General features: G+C 46.4%; 2 protein-coding genes across 3 annotated transcripts; both read right to left on the bottom strand.

Moving 5' to 3' along the window:
- Window positions 1–972: 972 nt before the first annotated feature.
- Window positions 973–14,735, bottom strand: LOC144112541 (tubulin beta-4 chain-like). Of its 2 annotated transcripts, none has more exons than XM_077645346.1 (7): window positions 14,475–14,735; window positions 13,617–13,725; window positions 12,088–12,198; window positions 3,638–3,882; window positions 3,289–3,488; window positions 1,352–1,788; window positions 973–1,202 (listed from the first exon to the last, which is right to left on the bottom strand). In XM_077645346.1, the coding sequence occupies exons 1-7, from the start codon at window positions 14,529–14,531 to the stop codon at window positions 1,030–1,032; spliced, it is 1,332 nt and encodes a 443-aa protein (XP_077501472.1). In that variant the 5' UTR covers window positions 14,532–14,735; the 3' UTR covers window positions 973–1,029. The 2 variants fall into 2 exon arrangements, with proteins under 2 accessions (XP_077501472.1, XP_077501473.1); XM_077645347.1 differs by having other exon boundaries at window positions 12,088–12,195; window positions 14,475–14,734.
- A 5,371-nt stretch (window positions 14,736–20,106) lies between these two features.
- LOC144112536 (tubulin beta-1 chain-like) lies at window positions 20,107–22,871 on the bottom strand. The gene is made up of 4 exons (XM_077645342.1): window positions 22,773–22,871; window positions 22,424–22,623; window positions 20,486–20,922; window positions 20,107–20,336 (listed from the first exon to the last, which is right to left on the bottom strand). The coding sequence occupies exons 1-4, from the start codon at window positions 22,854–22,856 to the stop codon at window positions 20,164–20,166; spliced, it is 894 nt and encodes a 297-aa protein (XP_077501468.1). The 5' UTR covers window positions 22,857–22,871; the 3' UTR covers window positions 20,107–20,163.
- Window positions 22,872–23,072: the final 201 nt, after the last annotated feature.

The raw sequence follows: 23,072 nt of genomic DNA on the forward strand, positions 1-23,072 counted from the left end.
TAAGAGCTGGTGATGCTGACGCTAAACTGCTATAGAGACAAAGAGCTGTTTACCCCAGACCTTCGCCGGAAATATCGCTCCCGCCTCCAACCATAGGGCTTTCAGATCACGAAAGCTTGCATGGCTTCCAAAGCACCTGCCCTCCGTTTCTGTGGACACCACGCTGAGGGATTCTGAATCACTAGCGCAGAATTCAACACGGACAATGTTCGTTGAGTATTAAGGGTTGAGGGCTCCTCACAGTGGCGAATCGCCAAAGCCTTTGACGACGATCCTTTCTGCGCTGCGTCCCAGGTTAGGGCTATGCCGCTCACAGAAGGACGAGATATGGGCCTTGTGGTTCGATCGCTACAGGTTCAGCAGCCCCGAGGAGCTCGACTATCGCTGAACAATGAATTGGTCAAGCAGCCTCAAATGCTACTTGATGTCCTGTCGGCGTCTTCTCAGCGTGTTTTAGCTGCCTCAAGTAGAAGAGTCTCTCAAGGAATGTGATTCAATCGTCCTAGTATTGACGAAGATCCCGTCACTGAAATTTTTGTTAAAAATCGTAAAAATATGAGACAAAAGATGGCTAGATAATACGCCAAAAAAACTCAGTCAAGTAACACTGAGAATAAGCTAAATGTATTCTCCGTAGCGATGTTCTAAAAACCGTCTCGTCTCGTATCAGTTTCGACAGCACAGAGAATTTGCCACATCATCAGACAGGAAGTATCCGAGACCAATAATAGCTCATCAAAACTTGTTTTTCTTAAGATCACCTTGCGTTCGCTCTAAAAGTGGTTCGATGAGAAGATTTTAACAGATTTTAGAGTTTCGTCAAAATGCCGAAAACGCCGGTCACACGGCTATTTACAGATGGGCGCACATTGCAATACAGTAAGGTTTAGCTGTTTTGCGTGACCATGCTTGTGACGCAGTCAGGGCCTACGACATACTAAAGTGCACAAGCACCTGGCTCAAAAACAAGGATCCATGACAAACAGACACTTTATTGTAAACCGAAAGAAAAAAAGCACTGCACACAAACTAGGCCTCTGCCTGGGTCTCCTCGAATTCCTCCTCGTCCTCAGGGGTGGCCTCCTGGTACTGTTGGTATTCTGACACCAGTTCGTTCAAGTTGGACTCGGCCTCGGTGAACTCAAACTCGTCCATGCCCTCTCCGGTGTACCAGTGCAGAAAGGCCTTGCGGCGGAACATAGCTGCAAAAAAATAATATATCAAGCAGGCGGGGTCACACTCCTAGAACTGTCCCCGAAAATGCGCTGTACCAGAAAATCGACAGCAATGGGTACCTACAATGAAAGCATGTGCTTTTAAGAAGCACTTTCAAATCAAACACGATGGTCACCTGTAAACTGCTCGGAGATCCGCTTGAAAAGCTCTTGAATGGCTGTGCTGTTCCCAATGAAAGTAGCAGACATCTTCAGACCTCGAGGCGGTATGTCACAGACAGCTGTCTTTACGTTGTTCGGGATCCATTCAACGAAGTAACTCGAGTCCTTGTTCTGGATGTTGAGCATCTGGTCATCGACTTCCCGCATGCTCATTCGGCCTCTGAAGACTGCAGCAACTGTCAGGTAACGACCGTGGCGGGGGTCGCAAGCAGCCATCATGTTTTTGGCATCGAACATCTGTTGCGTCAGCTCTGGCACAGTCAGAGCCCGGTACTGCTGGCAGCCGCGAGACGTGAGTGGAGCAAAGCCAGTCATGAAGAAGTGGAGGCGAGGGAAGGGCACCATGTTAACGGCCAGCTTGCGAAGATCAGCATTCAGCTGCCCAGGAAATCTGTGAGGAATGGGACGGTGCTTGATTAGAAGCCCGCTTAATTCAAAAGGGGAGAGAGAATTTACAGAGGTATGTTGGGCGCTCTTGTTTGGGAGCAGTCAGAACAAGATTGTGGTAAGATTATAAAGCAGCTACAATGGTCAGTGGAGGCATCTTGTAGAATGTCGCGATTGTTGCCGCTGTTCGTTCAAAGCTTTTGAATATCGGGTCATCAAATTTTAAATTCAGTTCTCTTCACGCCAGTGCAGAGAACGAAGCCCAATGAAAGAACGAACTCATGGAAATTTCAGAAGTGACATAGTTTACACTTTGCCAGTCTGTTCTAGAGAACATTGAAACTGCATGCCTGTTATTTGCCTCAGCCAAATTACAACGGCGGAGAAACAAACCAGCTCCAGTAAGGTAACAAGATTTCTTCTGTTGCTGTTTCCATTCATTGGCAAAATCACAAAAAATAAAAATGGATTCTTCACAAGGACACTGCTTCGTATCCAGCTTCAAAGGTTATACAAATTACTACATTAGGAGAACATCGATGGGTATTAACTTCACCAGTCTGCCGGTTGTCGTGGCACTTTAAAATTAAGTGATAGTTCTCCAGGCCCTAAAACACCATCCCCAACAATGGCAACCAGTATTCCATACTGACTGCTCAGCACGCTAATGTGGTACTCTGCTCCCAACTTCCTCAGAAAGTGCCACTATTTATCGAAGAAAAACTTCCATACCAAAACGTGGGAATGTGTATTCCCTTTTCCCGAAGAGAAAACGGGGATAACTGATTCCACTGTACGTGAGGCTTTATATGGAGGTCCTGTACGCTAGGATTAAGGAGCTGAACGAGATAAATGTGCGCTTTATAAAGGAGAAACAGTTCAAAAAGCATTCTCCACTGACACACACCTAAATTATTTCCAAGAGATTTGAGATGTTTGCTTTTTGAACAGAGTAGTTTTTCATCATTTACAGCGCGAGGCCTTAATTTACCTTTTCGCCTCATGAGTTTCTGAGGTACAGTGGTGAAACACGGCCATTTTATTCCCAATGTGTGCAATCGCATGCCGTAGATTAGGCGCCGCTCCATTATTCCCGACGGCAGCCGCCTTCTCGTTATTGCTGCCGTTGCCAAATTCACTTTCTTTGAAGTGTTTTTCAAAGCTTCCTTGAGCAGCTGCTTGGCTGGCTATAGCAGGTGCGATGTTTGTTAGTTTTTATGCGGACGGTGAGGGTGCTTTTATTTGCTTTCTTGCTCGTCATTGTATTTTCTTAAAATATTGCCACCACATGCACTTTATACATGGAGATTAGCTGTAGTGTATTACTCTAAATATTTTGTAAAAGACCTTGGCGACCGCAGTCTTTGCAGTGCTTGTTCCATAATGAACCGATCACTACCGTCGGAACTAACAATTCGGCGGATGGTGTCGACCTCTTTGGGCTCTTTATGAACATGCATGAGGCGCTTAAGTGACCCCTTGAATGAAGCTGCGAAATACTTACCTCAGGCATGTGGTCACACCAGACATCGTTGCAGAAACCAAGTGGTTAAGGTCTCCGTAGGTGGGAGTCGTGAGCTTAAGCGTCCGGAAGCAGATGTCGTAGAGTGCTTCGTTGTCGATGCAGTAGGTCTCGTCGGTGTTCTCCACAAGCTGATGCACTGACAAAGTAGCATTGTAGGGCTCGACGACAGTGTCCGAAACCTAGTGGTAGCCGCAGGAAGAGAATGAGAACTTTGTGCATAACGACTAATCAAAATTCAAGGAAGACGCCTTATAAAGCAAGACCAAAATGTCATGTTTGATTTGCTTCAAAGATGCTGAAGTTGGCTCCTGCAGATAATGTCACACACCTTTGGAGAGGGCACTACACTGTAGGTGTTCATGATGCGATCGGGGTACTCTTCACGGATCTTCGAGATGAGCAGTGTGCCCATGCCAGATCCAGTACCACCGCCCAGGGAGTGGGTCAGCTGGAATCCCTGCAGGCAGTCACAGGATTCCGCTTCCTTGCGCACAACGTCGAGCACCGAGTCCACCAGTTCAGCACCCTCGGTGTAGTGGCCCTTGGCCCAATTGTTGCCAGCGCCACTCTGACCTGAAGGGGCGGGTTGTGAAAGGCGTATACTTGCACAAACTGTATCCTGAAGAAAATCAGTACTGGAATATGCAATAAAGGAAAGCCACTCAGAGACAGAGAACTCCTCGAGGCACTCCTTGTAAAAATAGAGGGTGATGGCTGCGTTGTGAATAGACGCATGGCCTGGACAAGATTATCATTCGTCATCATTTGCAAAACGCGGCACCTACAAAGCCATAACCTTCATCGCCTTCTCGGTGTGGCGGAGATCTCGAAAGGTTATTTTGAAATAAGAGATGCTTTTCGGGATTTGATAAAAGAAATTAATGTTGTCGCACGAAGGAATAGCATATATGTAGGGGACCACGAGATTCCGATTCGCATCTGTCTAGGGTCAGATTTGAAATTTTTGCTTGTTGTTCAGGGTCTTCAGTCTGCTGCATCACACTATCCTTGTCCATTTTGTCGAGCAAACCCACAGACAAGGTGCTCAGTTCTGACAAGTAACAGGAGCTTTAATGAGCCTCCTTTGATCCGCACTCTTGAGAACATCAAAGCTGATTGCTGCGCAGAGGCCAAGGGGATGAAAAACGTGCCATTGTTTAACTTCGGCTCTGATTTAATAATTCCTGATGTATTGCACATGAAGTTAAGTATAGTTAACCGCCTTGTAGATGGATTGCTTTCAGAAGCAGAAGACAGATTACCGTGAAAAAGTCCGCAACCCACGTTGCATGACCATACACGTTCAGGACATCGTTGACGCCGTAAATAACTGTGGGATTAAATTTCACGTCTGGGAAGCCAATGAAGGAAACAAGGGAAAAACATTCACGTCGGTATCGGGGGGCGATTGTGAGCGCCTCCTAAAGGCTTTGCCTGAAAAACTGGCCGGGAAATTGCACCCTCATACAGAGGAAAAAACTTTGCTCCTTTGAAAGCTTATGCGGAAAATTTTGCACCACCTGGAAATTGATGTTGAAGGTCGCAGCATAGAAAGAGAAACCTCACAATTCTTTCACACGTTCTTTGAATTAGGAGCCCAAGGTTGCAAAGCCTATGGTGGCGATAGAGTTAAGCCATACATTCATATTCTCGCGCACCACGCTTCCGCAAAGCACGAAAGGTTCAAGTGCCAAGGGTTAGAGGAAAAAAACGACGTGCTAAAGCATCTACACCATGAGAAGTCTAACATGTGGAATGCACCCGCTGACGCTCTGAAGCTGGCGAAAAGGCTTGAAGTGAGCGAGAATATCAGACTAAGCCGTGCATATAAAAAGCGGGACCAAGAGTATTGGTTTGAGGGACTTATTCAAGAGACACGGGCGAAGAGGCTACGCTGTGCAGATGAAAAAGTGAGCGAAGGAAACTGTCTACAAAATGTGGACGACATGGATGAAGGAGAATTGCGCACGAAGCTTCGGGCTATGGGAATGTCGACGAAAGTCAAATCAATAGAAAAACTTCGCAACCTTGTAAGGAAAGAAAGAGAAAAGCAATGATTGTAGCCATAGGAGGAGATAACAGTTATGTGGTGAGATGTGCCTTTTAGTTTTGCGTGTTTCCTCCTATATTTATAGTGCTGTGTTGTACCTCTAGTTTAGAAAGTGCATCACTGCTTGAAGATGAAGAGTACTGTTCCTGATGCCTTATGTGACCTGCTTCTAAAGGAGTGTTCGGTGTGTACTAAAAATAGTGTATTTGTATTATGTGACTGTTGACCTGCCATATATGCCCTGAGCAATTTTTTGGTGTAATATAAATGTGATATGTGTGTTTTGTAAGTATTGCAGTTGTCACTTTTAAAATGATATGTTGGCTTGTCTCTTGCGTAAGAAAATTCTTTTATGTAAACAAACCATGGATAACCGATTTATAACGCAATCAGTACAGCTAAAAAAGTACTTGGGGGGGGGGGGTGCTTTGAAAATGAACATGCACACACGCCTTTAAGTTCTGGGGGGCAGTAGGAAAAATTTTTGCAGCGAATTTAAGAAAAATGATTGGTCGTATCGGGCGTAGATCATATGATACTGGCACCAAGTGCACAATGCGCACAAACAGGCTCGAGAAAAGTGACGACAGCAGTACTACGCACATTCAATGCCATCATTTATGTTCATTTGTATGTCCTTCTTTGCTGACGCATTTTGTTTGGCAACCGATTAAAAGTTTGCCTTGTTCTTTATTCTTTTCGCAAAGTATTGCTTCTTTTGTATGCCATGTTACTGTGAAGTGTGTTTAGTTATATTCATATTCATTACGTTCGGAGTGCATCGTTCTGGTTGTACATGTAACATAAACACAAGGTAATGACGCTTTGTGATTCTGACTGTTCACATTTTGTTTCGAAATGTTGTATAAAAAGTGTATAATATTATATTTTATGTCGGCAATATAGCCCCTGTCCTTGCCTTTTTGCGGGGAAGTTATAACCCCTTCCGCACCAGCTATCAGATATTGTGACAAGTGCAAGTTTATTGACAGCGACGCCGTGAAAATAGACCTATTACATTTGCTCGATTTCCTCCCCAAAGGTGCATAGGAGAAAAGAAATATAACCTCCAGTGCTTCGAATATTACTGTAAACGTAACAGATCACTTCCCATGAGTGTTATCGTTACGAAGGCTTCCCCTTCATTCATGGTAATTTGCTGACATTGTGCTTTCCCCTACGTGCTATAGACATCCCCACCTGCTATAATGACATCCCCGCCTATTTGATATTCTCATTAACTTTGTAATATAGAATGCAATTATTTTAGAGTCTGGTTATTTTTGTTGCGCTGTACCTCTCTATTACAATTGTATTTGGTTTGATTTACCAAACGCTGCTGCTTCCAAAGTAAGCGATAGTATTGTTCAGTGCAGTATAATTAGTTTTTCACCTGACCGCGGAAATCAATGCTGCTGCAGGCAGAGTAACCTGGGAACTGGGAAAAGCTACAATGAAATTATACAAACTAGTTCCATTACAGGCTATGAGGGACAGCGCACTGGAGCGCTTCGAACTAATTCCACCCCCCGGGGGTAAACAGCCGCAGCGTTGTTGCATTTCGCGTACGCTGAAATGTGGGCATAGCGGCTGGGTCCTGAGCCGGGCTTACATCACCCGGCACCCTGTGCAAGACTTTGCCACCCCCCAACCGCCCACCCCTCTCCCTCTCTTTGAATGTATTTGTGGGGGTGTTTCTCTTGATTTTTATTGGCCGTCCTAACGGGGGGCACTTCTAGTTTTCATTCTTTTAACAGTCTCAGTGTAGTATTTGTACTGGCGTGGGCAGGACACTTAGTTGTTTTTTATTTTTCTTCCCCCCTCTAATTTATACCCCTTGACATCCTGTGATCTTGCTGTTGGCGGTCAATTTTTTAGACGTTTTCATAGCATTTTGAAGAAGATGAATCTTAAAAGCATGCTGCTTGCGATAACGCAACTCATCTATTATACTGGTGAAAGAGAAAACTTTATTGCTTAAAATGATTACAGCCCAGCCTCAAAGGACAGATGGAAACGTTCTTCAAAGGAGGCTGTCAAGACAGTTGCTTCAGACGATTGATATGACATCGCGACTAACCCTGTTAATCCGTGGTTAACCCTCTTGCACCTGGCGGCCCCTTGCGATGTCACTCTGGGAGGTGCGGGAGAATTAAATGCGATATCATGACAATCGGCCGACGAAGCAGCGTAGCAGCGACTGCCAGCGTCGTAAATTGCGACAGCCACCATATTTACCATTTATATATACCGTTATGAAATGCTTCCTTGAAGACGTCCATGTAAAAGTGCTTTTTCGTAGCCCAGAAGTGGACACAATAAATTCACCAATTTGTTTGCAAAAATGGAAAAAAGTTGGCGGTATCTCGCGGTATCTTTAAAAGCGAAGTTTCGTACCTCAAAAGCGAAGCCTCACTTTTTCAGTTGTGTTACACAGGATGGATCCCGGCAATACATCATGCATGCATATTACAGAAGTCAGAATGAAAGAACAGCAAAAAAAGTCGCCAATAGCTGCAGCAATAAAAGTATGAATAGTGATCATGCGTGAAATTTTTCATTCATACATTCATACTAATATATTTTCTATAGAAACGAGCACATTTATTAAAATTAGTTGACCAAAACAAAAGGTTCTGAACCAAGGTTAGAACTCTAAGTGCAAACTCGAGTCACCATATTCGGACAACGCTAGAGTCACAAATTTGAAAGCATTACAGGTGAACGTGACAGTAACAACCTGAACGTCTATCTAGACGCTATTTGCTTCTAGACTCCAAATTTTGTGTTCTGCCCGAAAACAGCTGAACAGCTTCAGAATGTATCTGAGTAAAGCTATATCAAATTTTCTTAAATAAGTATTAAAAGAATAAACTTAAACATTTATATCCGCGAATACTTTTTAATGTCGGCCGTTTGAATGCCGCTACGCTCCTTAAAAGCAACAATAGCTAAAATTCAGGCGAGCTAGCCCTCATACCCTAATATATCATGATCACACGCCCCAATAAACTTTTTAGATAATAGCAAAGGGCTGACAATTTGCAAAGTTGCTCCACGACAAGCATATATGAACAGCCGCGAATATTTTATGTAGCTGCGTTAATGCATGGTCATCGTAACAACTTTCTTTATTTAAAGCTCCGGTCGAGACACTGGGTTCGAGCTCTGACATGTGTTCTTGTCTGCAAGGCAAAAGTCACCCGATAAAAAGGTAAGCGTCGAATTGGACGTAACTTCAGCAGTCCGAACCACTTCTGCAGCGAAGCTCGGTGCCGGGCGCCATCTTTCATATTTTAGGCAATATCACGTTTCAATTAAAAGGCCTCAGGAAGCTTCTTGATCAAAGCTATGCCAGATCGTTTCACACCATTTTAAACACCATATATTTTGGTACCTAAAACCGGGAAGCATTTTCGATATCTATCTGTGTTACGGTGCTATACAGTTTCAAAGTCTGGAAAAATGCCAAAACTTTGGCCCCCTCCCGTAGGCAGCATCGTATTATATTCAAACGCGCTGGGAAGCTCGTGTATTAATAGCACAGGACAGAAACTTCGGCACATTCCTTAGCTAAGTGTATATTATACAAATCCCCGAAGCATTTTTGTAGGTGATTTTGTTCACGTTTTACGATTTTTTTTGTACCCCTTCCCATTCAGTTACGCTCCCTGTTGCCGCCACTGCCGGTAGATGGCACAAGTAGTAGATGTCCCAGAAAGCTGGGCATGAAAGAAAGCCATGCCCTGGGTGGAAAAAACAATACTTATGCTGCGTGGTGCAGGTAGCGAGAAGAGAGATAAACAACGCTCAACACAGTTGAAGTTAACAGCTTGCGGAAGTTCCCGATAATGCGACGGGTGAAAGAAGTTGAAAATATATGTTCACGTCTGCAAACAATTCAACAAGTCATGGCTCGCATTGTACTCGGCTACAGAACACAATCTCTCCAGCGAGTCCCTACGTAAAACGGGTGACAAATGACATGAACACAGGGGAGGGAGAACCGCCAGCTGTGCTCATTTCCTGTGTTATATCTGTCTGTAATATTTTGTTTTATGCCGGATTGTCCCCGGAGACGGCCGCCTCCCTTTTTTGTGTAATGCGCCACCTATGCGTTTTGCTGAGTGATGTGATGTTGTGTCAAAGGCGGATGGAATTTTTTTGTAGCGAGAGCTACGCTATGCTATAGCCAGCGGCCCATTTCGGGTAAGCGTGTCTAGTCACTGCTGCGCATGAGCCACTAGTTGCCCCGAGCCGTAGGTGTTCCGCCGCTGCGTCGCGCCACACCTTTCCTTAAAATCGATTTTCAAGTTTTCTTTTTTCTTGTTTCCATCCCGCCTTTATCCATTCGATCTAGTGTCCATCGAGATATATGAGACAGTTGCTGCTCCATTTCCTTTCGTCAAAACAAAAAAAATGAGCCGCCGGCGCTCATTTGGTGCATTGGTGTTGACAACGTAGAGCCCGCTCATTTTTACGAAATTGAAAGGCGCACACCTGGCTACCTGGGTCAGTGGACACCTCACTTTCGCTTTCGTGTAACGTGGCGTTGGCATGCAACTGCAAAAAATTAATGTGGATTAGCTCAGTTAATCTAGGGAATACAAAGCGAAAGGTGTCGGCGTTCACTGTGTTATTGGCGTTGACAATGTTCTAGACGACGATGGAGTTGTACAAAGGAAGGGCGCATAACTGGCTGCCTGAATATGCAGACGCCTCATTCGTGATTTGATGCACGTGGCAATGGTGGGAGAAAGATGTGGCCTGAATGCAATAGCGCTGACAGCGTTGTGGCTGACATGCGGCACTGCAGCAATAGCTAGGCCGCTTCGTTCGTTTGCTGATCAAGATCTCGCGATCAACCATTAACTGCGTGCCACCTCCCAGGGTGGCAGGGAGGGCGCGCTGCCTATCCAGTGTGGGGAACGCAATCAAAGCAGTCTTTTGCAGTTGGAAACCAGCGCCACGTGCATGAAAGCGAGATTTAGGTCTCCACTGACCCACGGAGCCGGTTGTGCGCCGCGGTGGCTCAGTGGTTAGGGCGCTCGGCTACTGATCCGGAGTTCCCGGGTTCGAACCCGACCGCGGCGGCTGCATTTTTATGGTGGAAAAACGCTAAGGCGCCCGCATCTTGTGCCATGTCAGTGCACGTGAAAGATCCCCAAGTGGGCGAAATTATTCCGGAGCCCTCCACTACGGCACCTCTTCTTTCACTCCCTCGTTTATCCCTTCCCTTACGACTCGGTTCAGGTGTCCAACGATATACGGGACAGATACTGCGCAATTTTCTTTCCCCAAAAACCAATTATTACATTAATTATTACGTCTATCCTTTCGTGAAAATGAGCGGCCTTTTCAAAGTTTTCAACGCCAATGAACTATGAACACCGTCGGCTGACTAGTTTTCTTTGGTATTTGAGGAAAGGAAATGGCACAGTAACCGTCTCACATATATGGGTGGACACCCGAACCGCGCCGTAAAGGAAGCGATAAAGGAGGGAGGGAAAGAAAAAAGAGAAAACTGAAAATTGAAAGTTGGATTTTGAGGAAAGGCGTGGCGCTGCGCAGCGGCGGACACCTGTGGCTCGATGCTACTAGTGGCTCATGCTCAGTAGTGACTAGGGAACGAGAAAGAAATATGCGCGGTGAGCCGCACGTTGTGACGTTATGTGCTTCCTCGGAGCACCGCCAGGGCGAAATCCCAAGTTAGCGGCCAGTAAAGCCTTCACTTTAAAACCCCATTTGATTGCCTTCCGCACTTTTGATATGCAGCGCGTTCACCCTGCCTCTGTGGCAGGTTGCAGTTGATGATCGCGAGAGGTTGATCACCCAATGAACGCTGCGGCCTATTACTGCAGTGCCGCGTGTCTACCACTAAGTTATCAGTGCTAATGTATGCAGAAACCCGCCGCGATGACTCAGGGGTTAGGGCGCTCAGCTACTGCTCCGGAGTTCCCGGGTTCGAACCCAACCGTGGCGGCTGCGTTTTTACTGAGGCAAAACGCTAAGGAGCCCGTAGGTTGTGCGATTTCAGTGCACGTTAAAGATCCCCAGGTGGTTGACATTATTCCGGAGCCATCCACTACGGCACCTCTTTCTTCATTCTTCACTCCCACCCTTATCCCTTCCCTTACAGCGCGGTTCAGGTGTCCAACGATATATGAGACAGATACTGCGCCGTTTCCTTTCCCCAAAAACCAATTATTATTAATGTATGCAGCCCACATGTCTTCACCATCGTCACGTACGTAGAAGAGCGAGTGAAGCGTCCACTGACCCGGGGAGCCAGTTTACGCACTTCCTTAAGCGTCTAGAACGGTGTCCACGTCAATGAACACATTGAACGCCGACAGCTTTTGCCTTGTATATCCTCTATTCCAATTCATTTTATTTTCGAAATGGCCCATGTATTCCCTCTCTCGTAATAAGCTCTTTTCACGGCGCACTACATTCTTGATGAACCACCAAGCTTGCGTCTCAATCTTGGCGGCCTAGGTTTCGCAAGGAACTGATGAGAATGTCCATAGATCAAACTTGAAGTATTTGATTGCGTGGCTGTATTAAACTGACTGCCACTCGGACTGGATTATACTGAGCGAGGATTCGCTGTGCGTACAGAGATGTGGGTACAAATTTAGCCAGTTGTGCGCTTTAAAGATTAGTCTATACTGTGCGCTCTTGTGGGTGTGTTTATGTACTAGGTTTTAAGCCGAGAAGCCCCTTACCGAACACAAAGTTATCCGGCCGGAAGAGTGGTCCATACGGTCCCGAGCGGACGGCGTCCACGGCTCCCGGCTCCAAGTCAACCAGGATGGCCCGAGGCACGTATTTACCTCCTCAAACAAAAAACAAATATCACTTAGCGGCAACAAAGATACCGTGCAGTTATTACAAGTACCTGCGTCACAACAAAGCCAGTTAAAGAAATGAAAATGGAGCGCGCCAACTGTAGGTGTCATAGCAAATAAAAGCGGCACTACTAGGTCCTTGCGCCACCTCCCGGCCTTCAAACAGGAGATCCAGTTATATTTAATAATAATATATTTAAATATCTTTCAGCAGAAAAACAGAAGGTGAAATGTTGATAGATAAATTGAGGTGGATCAAAATGATGTCACTAAATTAACGTCCTGTTGCGACTCCTGTTTCGCTTCTGTTTCGTATTACTAAACTTACGGTGTCCTATATGGGATTAACATTCCGAATACTGTACATGGGCTGTCATCAACGCAGTAGTGCCGGCCTCTGGATAAATTTGCACCACCTCGGGTTACTTTACGCGCAATAAGATCGCAGAACACACGGCTCTTTATGATCTCGCCTCCATAGAAATGCGTCCGCCGAATCATGGATGTCATGATCGAGCCCCTTCCAAATGAAGCACAGCGGCGGTATTAGCAAACATAGAGTTAAAAACTCCTTACAAACTCACTGCAGCAAGAGGAAACGTAGTAGAGGGGAGACGTACTATGTCCTCGTCAAACCTGACGAGGAAATTCAGAACCCGGGTTCGAACCAGACCGCGGCGGCTGCGTTTTTATGGAGGAAAAACGCTAAGGTGCCCGTGTGCTTTTCGATGTCAGCGCACGTTAAAGATCCCCAGGTGGTCGAAATTATTCTGGAGCCCTCCACTACGGCACCTCTCTCTTCCTTTCTTCCTTCACTCCCACCTTTATCCCTTCCCTTGCGGCGCGGTTCAAGTGTCCGCCGATATATGAGACCGACACTCCGCCATTTCCTTCCCCCAAAACCAATTAATATTATTATTAAAAACTCAATCGCGTTGTGAACATTCTTTGCCTATGAGAAAAAAGCCTTTGGCCAAGAACCTTCAAGCTAATCCCTGCGGGACTTGTGGCAATGCAACCTGAAATCCTGCTATGGCCTAACATAACATGCCGCAAACAGAAGAGGTCACTAGACATTGCACTTTGACCTAACTAGATTTGCGCGATCGGTTGTAGAATTTAAAGCCTGAAGAGCAAAGGCATGCCGTTGAAGAAGCTCTATTGACAGGCCAGATATCAGCTTAACAGCACAAACAACGCTATTAAGGCAGGACCGAGAATAAGGGACAACCATACACACAGCGTTCGGTTTTGTCTTTCGCTTGCTGTTTCTGTTGAAGTCATGTGCCAAACGGCCCGGCAAATTTCCGTAATGCTTAGCAGTGCGAAACAGACGCAAGGCAACATCAACTCGACGGGAAAGCTTCAGTGTGAAATTATCAACCGAAATACAGCCAGACGCGTACCGGAGGCCTCATTGTAGTAGACATTGATGCGCTCCAACTGGAGGTCCGAATCGCCATGGTACGCCCCGCTTGGATCGATGCCATGCTCATCGGAAATCACCTCCCAAAACTGCAGACGGGAAAAGATTTCAGTAATCAGAGTGGCGTCACATCGCGCAGTGGCGGCAGTCAAAGCATATTTAGAGGCTGTAATTCACAGCGAAAGCAACATAACTGCTACAGTTCCACTTGTCAACTGGTTTTTGTAGTCAACTCGTCAACTGCCATCGATTCTCACCCGCCATGTGTCTTGCTGATGGCGGAAACCCGGCAGGGCCTAAGATCACTTGAGGCTTTTGAATTGCATCATACGCGAAAACTAGGTCGTGCGAAAAAAAATTCCGGCAAAGAATCCTCGCCGATCGCTTTGCGGCAGTCATTTGCCATAAAACTGTTCCATGTCACCTCTCCGCCAAGACCGATTGTCTCGAATTTTTTTACAACCGGGAATAAAGTCTGAGCTATATGCCATAAAACAACAACAATATCTCAACGCTCTCAAAGCGCGAGCAGTAATTAAAAGGTGTGAGCGAAAGGAGTGGTCAAGAACAAGAGATTCGATGAGCATTAGCTAGGGCTCAACATTGTCCAACGCAAAGAGGCCACAACTTAGAACGAAAGCAGTACGTCTGGTAAAAGCCGCGACTGATTCACAGGCAATTGCTTTCACCCGTATCCTGAAACGAGATTCTAGTACGTGGTGTTTAGGACGCAACATAATCACCAACGTAAAACGCGCCGGGACCGGCACTGGGACCGAATGGCAACCGCGATCCCCTGAGCCGTGAAATAACCCACGAGGTGGTAGAGGTGGCTTACCTTCGCCCCAATCTGGTTGCCACACTGGCCTGTCTGGATGTGGACTATCTCGCGCATGTTCGATGCCACTCCGAGACTAAGCTGTCAAGATGCCGACTGCCTGCCTGGGTCAAGGGCCCACGTATTTGTAGCCTTGCGCCGCATCAACGCTCACTTCTTCCTCAACTCTGTTCCTATGTGTACGCGTGTCGACTCAATAGCGCATAAAGTAGTGCCGCAGCCTGTTCCTGCCATGGTAAATGCGTTTCAGAGGTTATATATAAGGCCTTCAGTTCACGTACACGGTGCCGTGTAAAGGATATGCGCCGTACAACGCGAACTATTTTTCGTTTCGCAAAGCTTCCGGCACAACGGGGTTCTCTCAACAGGCTGCAGGGGCAAACTCGGCCTCTTCTACTTTCTTTTTTCGGTGCTCGAAATTGGTTTCGCTCGAAAGAACTAACGTGCATTCTGCAGCATATTTTTTTAACTTTTCTAACCTTTCGATTTGTGCGCGTGCGGTCGGTTCTAAAGTTTGAATGTTACCGACCGATTGGAAAACTATTTTATCATCATCATCAGCAGCAGCAGCCTGACTGTAGCCCCAAGAGGTTAGAGACCTGAGTCCAGGGCCTTATTATCTGTTCCAATCGGGGTTGCCTGGTCGATCAGTCTGCGCTGGTCATCCTGGTTTGTGCTCTCGAAACAGTGGCTTCCCATTGGGAGGAAGGGGTTGGGTGTGGGTATGGGAGGTTGGGTTGGGGGTTTGGGTGGGTCACTATTATCATCGTCGTCATCAGCCCGACTACGCTCACTGCAGGAGAAAGGCTTCTCCCATGGCTCTCCAATTATTCCTGTCCTTTGCCAGCTGCGCCCACCTTATGCCTGCAAACCTCTTAATCTCATCCGCCCACCTAACCTTCTGCCAAACGTTGCCAGGTTCAGATTGGGTGGCTATGTGCCAATATATGCCTGGTGAACAGCAAGCTATTAACACAGACAATTTGCGCAGAAATTGTTCATCCGGGCAGTGATTTTACTAGGTACATGATCGATACTTTTGATGGATCATGGAATTCTTTAGTAAATGTGGATTCACAATACGGGCCTCTTGCCGTTCCTTGGTCCGGGTTGCGTTCTGCTTTCGGTGCGTTAGGTATGCACACTGCCCGCGGACAATTGTCTGATGTTGGTGAACGTAGCACGGCGACAGGCCGTGCGTATGCCTAATCCACTTACAGCCGCTTGCTCCGACCTCCAGCATCACAAGTGCTGATAACAGGGTTAGACACGCGCATCACATTTCACTGTGCGACGTTCACCAACATGGCAGCCAAGGATCCGGGGTCCGCCGTCAGAAAAAAGGATATCGGAATTTCTGCTGGAACCCCTGGTGCGCAGATAACCGGGGCCAATGTACCCTGTCCAATCCCCCTACCGTGGGTACGTACCATTCAACCAGAGGCCAAAATCATCATCATTATCATCATCAACAACAACCGGGGCCAGGCCAGATACGAGCCAGGCGCGAACTTTACGAACTGAAAGTAGAACGTCACGCAAAGCCTGTTTCGCGACACAAAAATTGGTCTCAAGATTTTATTTTTTTTTAATTGTCGAGTTTAACGTCTCGAACCGACACATAGGGTATGAGGAACACCGTAGTGGAGGGCTGCAGAATAATTTAGCCAAAATGGGGATCTTTAACATGCGCCACTTGTGGCTGCAGCGCACGGGTATTTTTGTATTACGCCTCCATCGAAATATGGCCGCCGCGGCAGGAATCGAACTGGCGACCTTGGTATCAGCAGACGACCGCCAAAGGCACTGCGGCGTCTCCTATATGGGGTTCATTGTGTAAACAGACCTTAACATAACGTCAGAGGGGTAAAATTGGAGCCTTCCTCAATAGCCATGGATATCCGCATACCTAGTGTACAAAATTAAGCGAAAAATGGTTGCATTTGCGCCTTCCGCGTGCTGTGCATCAAAACAGGTTTTAAAATAACTTCCTGTGAATTAAACATCAGGCCCCAACAGCAATACAGACAATCCCTTACCAGCATTTGTAACGGTGGCAAGCTGAGTGCGATTTGGTATGGGCCTCCTTACGCTTGAAATTGTTCATTAACTGTATTAAATATGCTGAGGATTTTTTTGTGAGAACATGACTGTGACCCCTATCTCGCGAAATTCAGTACATACAATTTAACAGCTTTTCAGAGTATGTTGCACAGCTTGCGCGTTGCTTCCCGCGTTAAGGCTTCCAAGATGCCCACAGCATCGAGCAGGCTTTTCCATTACGCTCGTCCAACCAGGATCAGTTGTAACGATACTCACGCATTGTAAAAACGAAGTGAGTACACAAAAAGAGACGCGACTACAGTGAGGAGAGCAATGGATCTGTCGTAATGTCTTCCCTTCTGCCGTAACGTGGGCTTACGTTTTGCGCTGGTATATTTACAAATGCGACACCTACCCCAAACCCGATCTGCGCTGAATAATAATAATAATTGGTTTTTTGGGGGAAAGGAAATGGCGCAGTATCTGTCTCATATATCGTTGGACAGCTGAACCGCGCTGTAAGGGAAGGAATAAAGGAGGGAGTGAAAGAAGAAATGAATAGGTGCCGTAGTGGAGGGCTCCGGAATAATTTCGACCACCTGGGGTTCTTTAACGTGCACTGATATCGCACAGCACACGGGCGCCTTAGCGTTTTTCCTCCATGAAAACTTAGCCGCCGCGGTCGGGTTCGAACCCGGGAACTCCGGATCAGTAGTCGAGCGCCCTAACCACTGAGCCACCGCGGCGGGCATCTGCACTGAAGGAGTAGGTGATTTGTGGTCAACCGTCTTTGGTTGTCGTTGGTCTCGCAAGGTTAATGACACTCCCATAAAGAGAGATCAGCTCAGAATCTGGCGAAGGCAAAAAGAAGCGCGTAAAAAGTGTGCCTTATAATATTTAAAGGAAATTTGGGTTTTTAGAGATGAACACATCGCGGAACGTCGCAAACCTCGTCTTCCTCATCTTCGGGTGAATCATGAGCTTGCCGTTAAAAAATATAAACACTGATCGGACTGTTCGTTTATGCGGTTGAATGTAAGTAAATAAATGTTATTTGACTCATTCATTCGTTGTGCTTACCTAAATGAAGCTTTAGAATTTGAATACGCTCGGAGTGCCTTGTGCTTGTCAGTAAATGGAACGAGGAAAACGCTACGGACGAGGATGATGAGAGCAGTGTAGGTCGTAATTTTTAATCTGTAGCATATTTCCTTCCCATGTGATGCCTAGCATTTCCTCTGTATACTGAGAAAGAATTTGATATATATATAGCAAGCGGCTCTTTTAGGGGGAGGGGCAGAAATTCTGTAACATATTCTATTGTTTCTGGTATACAGTCTGCGAGTTATACATGCTAAAAAATTTATATTTTGCGCTTTGCGGACCATCTGTATACATGCACTGCACAGCATTTTTTTCTTTTTCAGCATCGCTGAATGTGGCACAAAGTTCGCGACGCTTACTCTATTGCCACGTTTTTTGATACTTGAACTGCGCCAAATATAATTTTATGTGCTGTTCGCACGCCTGATTCTGATATTGTATGTAACGAGTGCGGAAAGTGTAGTATTTTTTTTCTCATCAGCCGTCTCCGGACTCATACATTCCAGAACCCAGTTTTGTGTAGTCTTTGTTATCCGTCCCAATAATCAAATGTGTGCAAGCTATGTCACCACAACGCGGATCTCAACCATATATATTGGAAATACCATTTTGCCCCCTGGAGGGAAAAAAAGTCTATCGCTTGACCAATGGGAGGCTCTCCTATTCAGCACCGATCTGATGATTCAGACAAAGGTCGTACAACTGGCCGAAGACGCCGCCACAAGCCAGGACATTCTGGCTGTCGTTTAGGCGAGGGGCCTAAAGCCTCTCAAACTGTTGGAAATAAAAGTTTTACAATCCATATGCAGCCAAAATCGTGTGTTGCGGACTATACACTGCGTGCGGACTGTATACCGGATATTACGGTAAGGCGATAAAAATGAAACGAGTTCCACTCCAGTAGTGCAAGAGTTGTCACCGGATTTCGCGTTACACTGCCGCGACCTGGATGCTATTTGACCACGAAAATCCTCGCAGTCGCCGACGGAAACAGATGGCACAGATCCTTGACAGTAACCTCGACTCGCAGACAACAATCAGTCGTAATTACACCAGCGGTAGCCCCATCGAGAAGGCTTCCCAAATATTCCGCCATGGGGGTACCAGCTGAGAAGCACTTACCATGACATGGGCTCTACACACCGGGAATCAAATCACGAACGCCACAGCTCGCGGTCATAAAACCAAGCGGTAGTCGACGAAGTGGGAACCTATTCTGTAATGCAAACCTACTACGGAGACATACTTGAGCCCCTCAGAGACATCAGGAAGCGCTTTCCTACCTGCCATGCAAAACTTGGAAGGATCACTTAAGCTCCGCCCTAAGGGTATAACGCGGTAGCGCAATCGGTTAATTACCATATATGCAAACGGTCGTTCTCTACTTTGCATCCAAAAATACCTGGACATTCAATACCTGGGCAATCAAGAGCTTGCGATTTTTCACTCACGACACCGAAAACACGAACATCGGCACTGGATTTTCGGGTGAACGGGGCCTTTACCGCTATCACGTTAAGAGCTGGTGATGCTGACGCTAAACTGCTATAGAGACAAAGAGCTGTTTACCCCAGACCTTCGCCGGAAATATCGCTCCCGCCTCCAACCATAGGGCTTTCAGATCACGAAAGCTCGCATGGCTTCCAAAGCACCTGCCCTCCGTTTCTGTGGACACCGCGCTGAGGGATTCTTAATCATTAGCGCAGAATTCAACACGGACAATGTTCGATGAGTATTAAGGGTTGAGGGCTCCTCACAGTGGCGAATCGCCAAAGCCTTTGACGACGATCCTTTCTGCGCTGCGTCCCAGGTTAGGGCTATGCCGCTCACAGAAGGACGAGATATGGGCCTTGTGGTTCGATCGCTACAGGTTCAGCAGCCCCGAGGAGCTCGACTATCGCTGAACAATGAATTGGTCAAGCAGCCTCAAATGCTACTTGATGTCCTGTCGGCGTCTTCTCAGCGTGTTTTAGTTGCCTCAAGTAGAAGAGTCTCTCAAGGAATGTGATTCAATCGTCCTAGTATTGAAGATCCCGTCACTGAAATTTTTGTTAAAAATCGTAAAAATATGAGACAAAAGATGGCTAGATAATACGCCAAAAAAACTCAGTCAAGTAACACTGAGAATAAGCTAAATGTATTCTCCGTAGCGATGTTCTAAAAACCGTCTCGTCTCGTATCAGTTTCGACAGCACAGAGAATTTGCCACATCATCAGACAGGAAGTATCCGAGACCAATAATAGCTCATCAAAACTTGTTTTTCTTAAGATCACCTTGCGTTCGCTCTAAAAGTGGTTCGATGAGAAGATTTTAACAGATTTTAGAGTTTCGTCAAAATGCCGAAAACGCCGGTCACACGGCTATTTACAGATGTGCGCACATTGCAATACAGTAAGGTTTAGCTGTTTTGCGTGACCATGCTTGTGACGCAGTCAGGGCCTACGACATACTAAAGTGCACAAGCACCTGGCTCAAAAACAAGGATCCATGACAAACAGACACTTTATTGTAAACCGAAAGAAAAAAAGCACTGCACACAAACTAGGCCTCTGCCTGGGTCTCCTCGAATTCCTCCTCGTCCTCAGGGGTGGCCTCCTGGTACTGTTGGTATTCTGACACTAGTTCGTTCAAGTTGGACTCGGCCTCGGTGAACTCAAACTCGTCCATGCCCTCTCCGGTGTACCAGTGCAGAAAGGCCTTGCGGCGGAACATAGCTGCAAAAAAATAATATATCAAGCAGGCGGGGTCACACTCCTAGAACTGTCCCCGAAAATGCGCTGTACCAGAAAATCGACAGCAATGGGTACCTACAATGAAAGCATGTGCTTTTAAGAAGCACTTTCAAATCAAACACGATGGTCACCTGTAAACTGCTCGGAGATCCGCTTGAAAAGCTCTTGAATGGCTGTGCTGTTCCCAATGAAAGTAGCAGACATCTTCAGACCTCGAGGCGGTATGTCACAGACAGCTGTCTTTACGTTGTTCGGGATCCATTCAACGAAGTAACTCGAGTCCTTGTTCTGGATGTTGAGCATCTGGTCATCGACTTCCCGCATGCTCATTCGGCCTCTGAAGACTGCAGCAACTGTCAGGTAACGACCGTGGCGGGGGTCGCAAAAAGCCATCATGTTTTTGGCATCGAACATCTGTTGCGTCAGCTCTGGCAAAGTCAGAGCCCGGTACTGCTGGCAGCCGCGAGACGTGAGTGGAGCAAAGCCAGTCATGAAGAAGTGGAGGCGAGGGAAGGGCACCATGTTAACGGCCAGCTTGCGAAGATCAGCATTCAGCTGCCCAGGAAATCTGTGAGGAATGGGACGGTGCTTGATTAGAAGCCCGCTTAATTCAAAAGGGGAGAGAGAATTTACAGAGGTATGTTGGGCGCTCTTGTTTGGGAGCAGTCAGAACAAGATTGTGGTAAGATTATAAAGCAGCTACAATGGTCAGTGGAGGCATCTTGTAGAATGTCGCGATTGTTGCCGCTGTTCGTTCAAAGCTTTTGAATATCGGGTCATCAAATTTTAAATTCAGTTCTCTTCACGCCAGTGCAGAGAACGAAGCCCAATGAAAGAACGAACTCATGGAAATTTCAGAAGTGACATAGTTTACACATTGCCAGTCTGTTCTAGAGAACATTGAAACTGCATGCCTGTTATTTGCCTCAGCCAAATTACAACGGCGGAGAAACAAACCAGCTCCAGTAAGGTAACAAGATTTCTTCTGTTGCTGTTTCCATTCATTGGCAAAATCACAAAAAATAAAAATGGATTCTTCACATGGACACTGCTTCGTATCCAGCTTCAAAGGTTATACAAATTACTACATTAGGAGAACATCGATGGGTATTAACTTCACCGGTCTGCCGGTTGTCGTGGCACTTTAAAATTAAGTGATAGTTCTCCAGGCCCTAAAACACCATCCCCCAACAATGGCAACCAGTATTCCATACTGACTGCTCAGCACGCTAATGTGGTACTCTGCTCCCAACTTCCTCAGAAAGTGCCACTATTTATCGAGGAAAAACTTCCATACCAAAACGTGGGAATGTGTATTCCCTTTTCCCGAAGAGAAAACTGGGATAACTGATTCCACTGTACGTGAGGCTTTATATGGAGGTCCTGTACGCTAGGATTAAGGAGCTGAACGAGATAAATGTGCGCTTTATAAAGGAGAAACAGTTCAAAAAGCATTCTCCACTGACACGCACCTAAATTATTTCCAAGAGATTTGAGATGTTTGCTTTTTGAACAGAGTAGTTTTTCATCATTTACAGCGCGAGGCCTTAATTTACCTTTTCGCCTCATGAGTTTCTGAGGTACAGTGGTGAAACACGGCCATTTTATTCCCAATGTGTGCAATCGCATGCCGTAGATTAGGCGCCGCTCCATTATTCCCGACGGCAGCCGCCTTCTCGTTATTGCTGCCGTTGCCAAATTCACTTTCTTTGAAGTTTTTTTCAAAGCTTCCTTGAGCAGCTGCTTGGCTGGCTATAGCAGGTGCGGTGTTTGTTAGTTTTTATGCGGACGGTGAGGGTGCTTTTATTTGCTTTCTTGCTCGTCATTGTATTTTCTTAAAATATTGCCACCACATGCACTTTATACATGGAGATTAGCTGTAGTGTATTACTCTAAATATTTTGTAAAAGACCTTGGCGACCGCAGTCTTTGCAGTGCTTGTTCCATAATGAACCGATCACTACCGTCGGAACTAACAATTCGGCGGATGGTGTCGACCTCTTTGGGCTCTTTATGAACATGCATGAGGCGCTTAAGTGACCCCTTGAATGAAGCTGCGAAATACTTACCTCAGGCATGTGGTCACACCAGACATCGTTGCAGAAACCAAGTGGTTAAGGTCTCCGTAGGTGGGAGTCGTGAGCTTAAGCGTCCGGAAGCAGATGTCGTAGAGTGCTTCGTTGTCGATGCAGTAGGTCTCGTCGGTGTTCTCCACAAGCTGATGCACTGACAAAGTAGCATTGTAGGGCTCGACGACAGTGTCCGAAACCTAGTGGTAGCCGCAGGAAGAGAATGAGAACTTTGTGCATAACGACTAATCAAAATTCAAGGAAGACGCCTTATAAAGCAAGACCAAAATGTCATGTTTGATTTGCTTCAAAGATGCTGAAGTTGGCTCCTGCAGATAATGTCACACACCTTTGGAGAGGGCACTACACTGTAGGTGTTCATGATGCGATCGGGGTACTCTTCACGGATCTTCGAGATGAGCAGTGTGCCCATGCCAGATCCAGTACCACCGCCCAGGGAGTGGGTAAGCTGGAATCCCTGCAGGCAGTCACAGGATTCCGCTTCCTTGCGCACAACGTCGAGCGCCGAGTCCACCAGTTCAGCACCCTCGGTGTAGTGGCCCTTGGCCCAATTGTTGCCAGCGCCACTCTGACCTGAAAGGGCGGGTTGTGAAAGGCGTATACTTGCACAAACTGTATCCTGAAAAAA

Source organism: Amblyomma americanum, unplaced genomic scaffold (genome assembly GCF_052857255.1).
Source record: "Amblyomma americanum isolate KBUSLIRL-KWMA unplaced genomic scaffold, ASM5285725v1 scaffold_407, whole genome shotgun sequence".
In the NCBI taxonomy this organism is placed as follows: Eukaryota; Metazoa; Arthropoda; class Arachnida; order Ixodida; family Ixodidae; genus Amblyomma; species Amblyomma americanum.

Excerpts from the sequence above, each read along its gene's own strand:
- LOC144112541 (XM_077645346.1), bottom strand. The coding sequence starts at position 14,531 with ATGCGCGAGATAGTCCACATCCAGACAGGCCAGTGTGGCAACCAGATT. Across the intron at positions 13,726-14,474 it reads GCAACCAGATTGGGGCGAAG|TTTTGGGAGGTGATTTCCGA; the intron begins GTAAGCCACCTC and ends TCCCGTCTGCAG. Across the intron at positions 1,203-1,351 it reads GATCTCCGAGCAGTTTACAG|CTATGTTCCGCCGCAAGGCC; the intron begins GTGACCATCGTG and ends ATTTTTTTGCAG.
- LOC144112536 (XM_077645342.1), bottom strand. The coding sequence starts at position 22,856 with ATGGGCACACTGCTCATCTCGAAGATCCGTGAAGAGTACCCCGATCGC. Across the intron at positions 20,923-22,423 it reads GGTGTGACCACATGCCTGAG|ATTTCCTGGGCAGCTGAATG; the intron begins GTAAGTATTTCG and ends CATTCCTCACAG. Across the intron at positions 20,337-20,485 it reads GATCTCCGAGCAGTTTACAG|CTATGTTCCGCCGCAAGGCC; the intron begins GTGACCATCGTG and ends ATTTTTTTGCAG.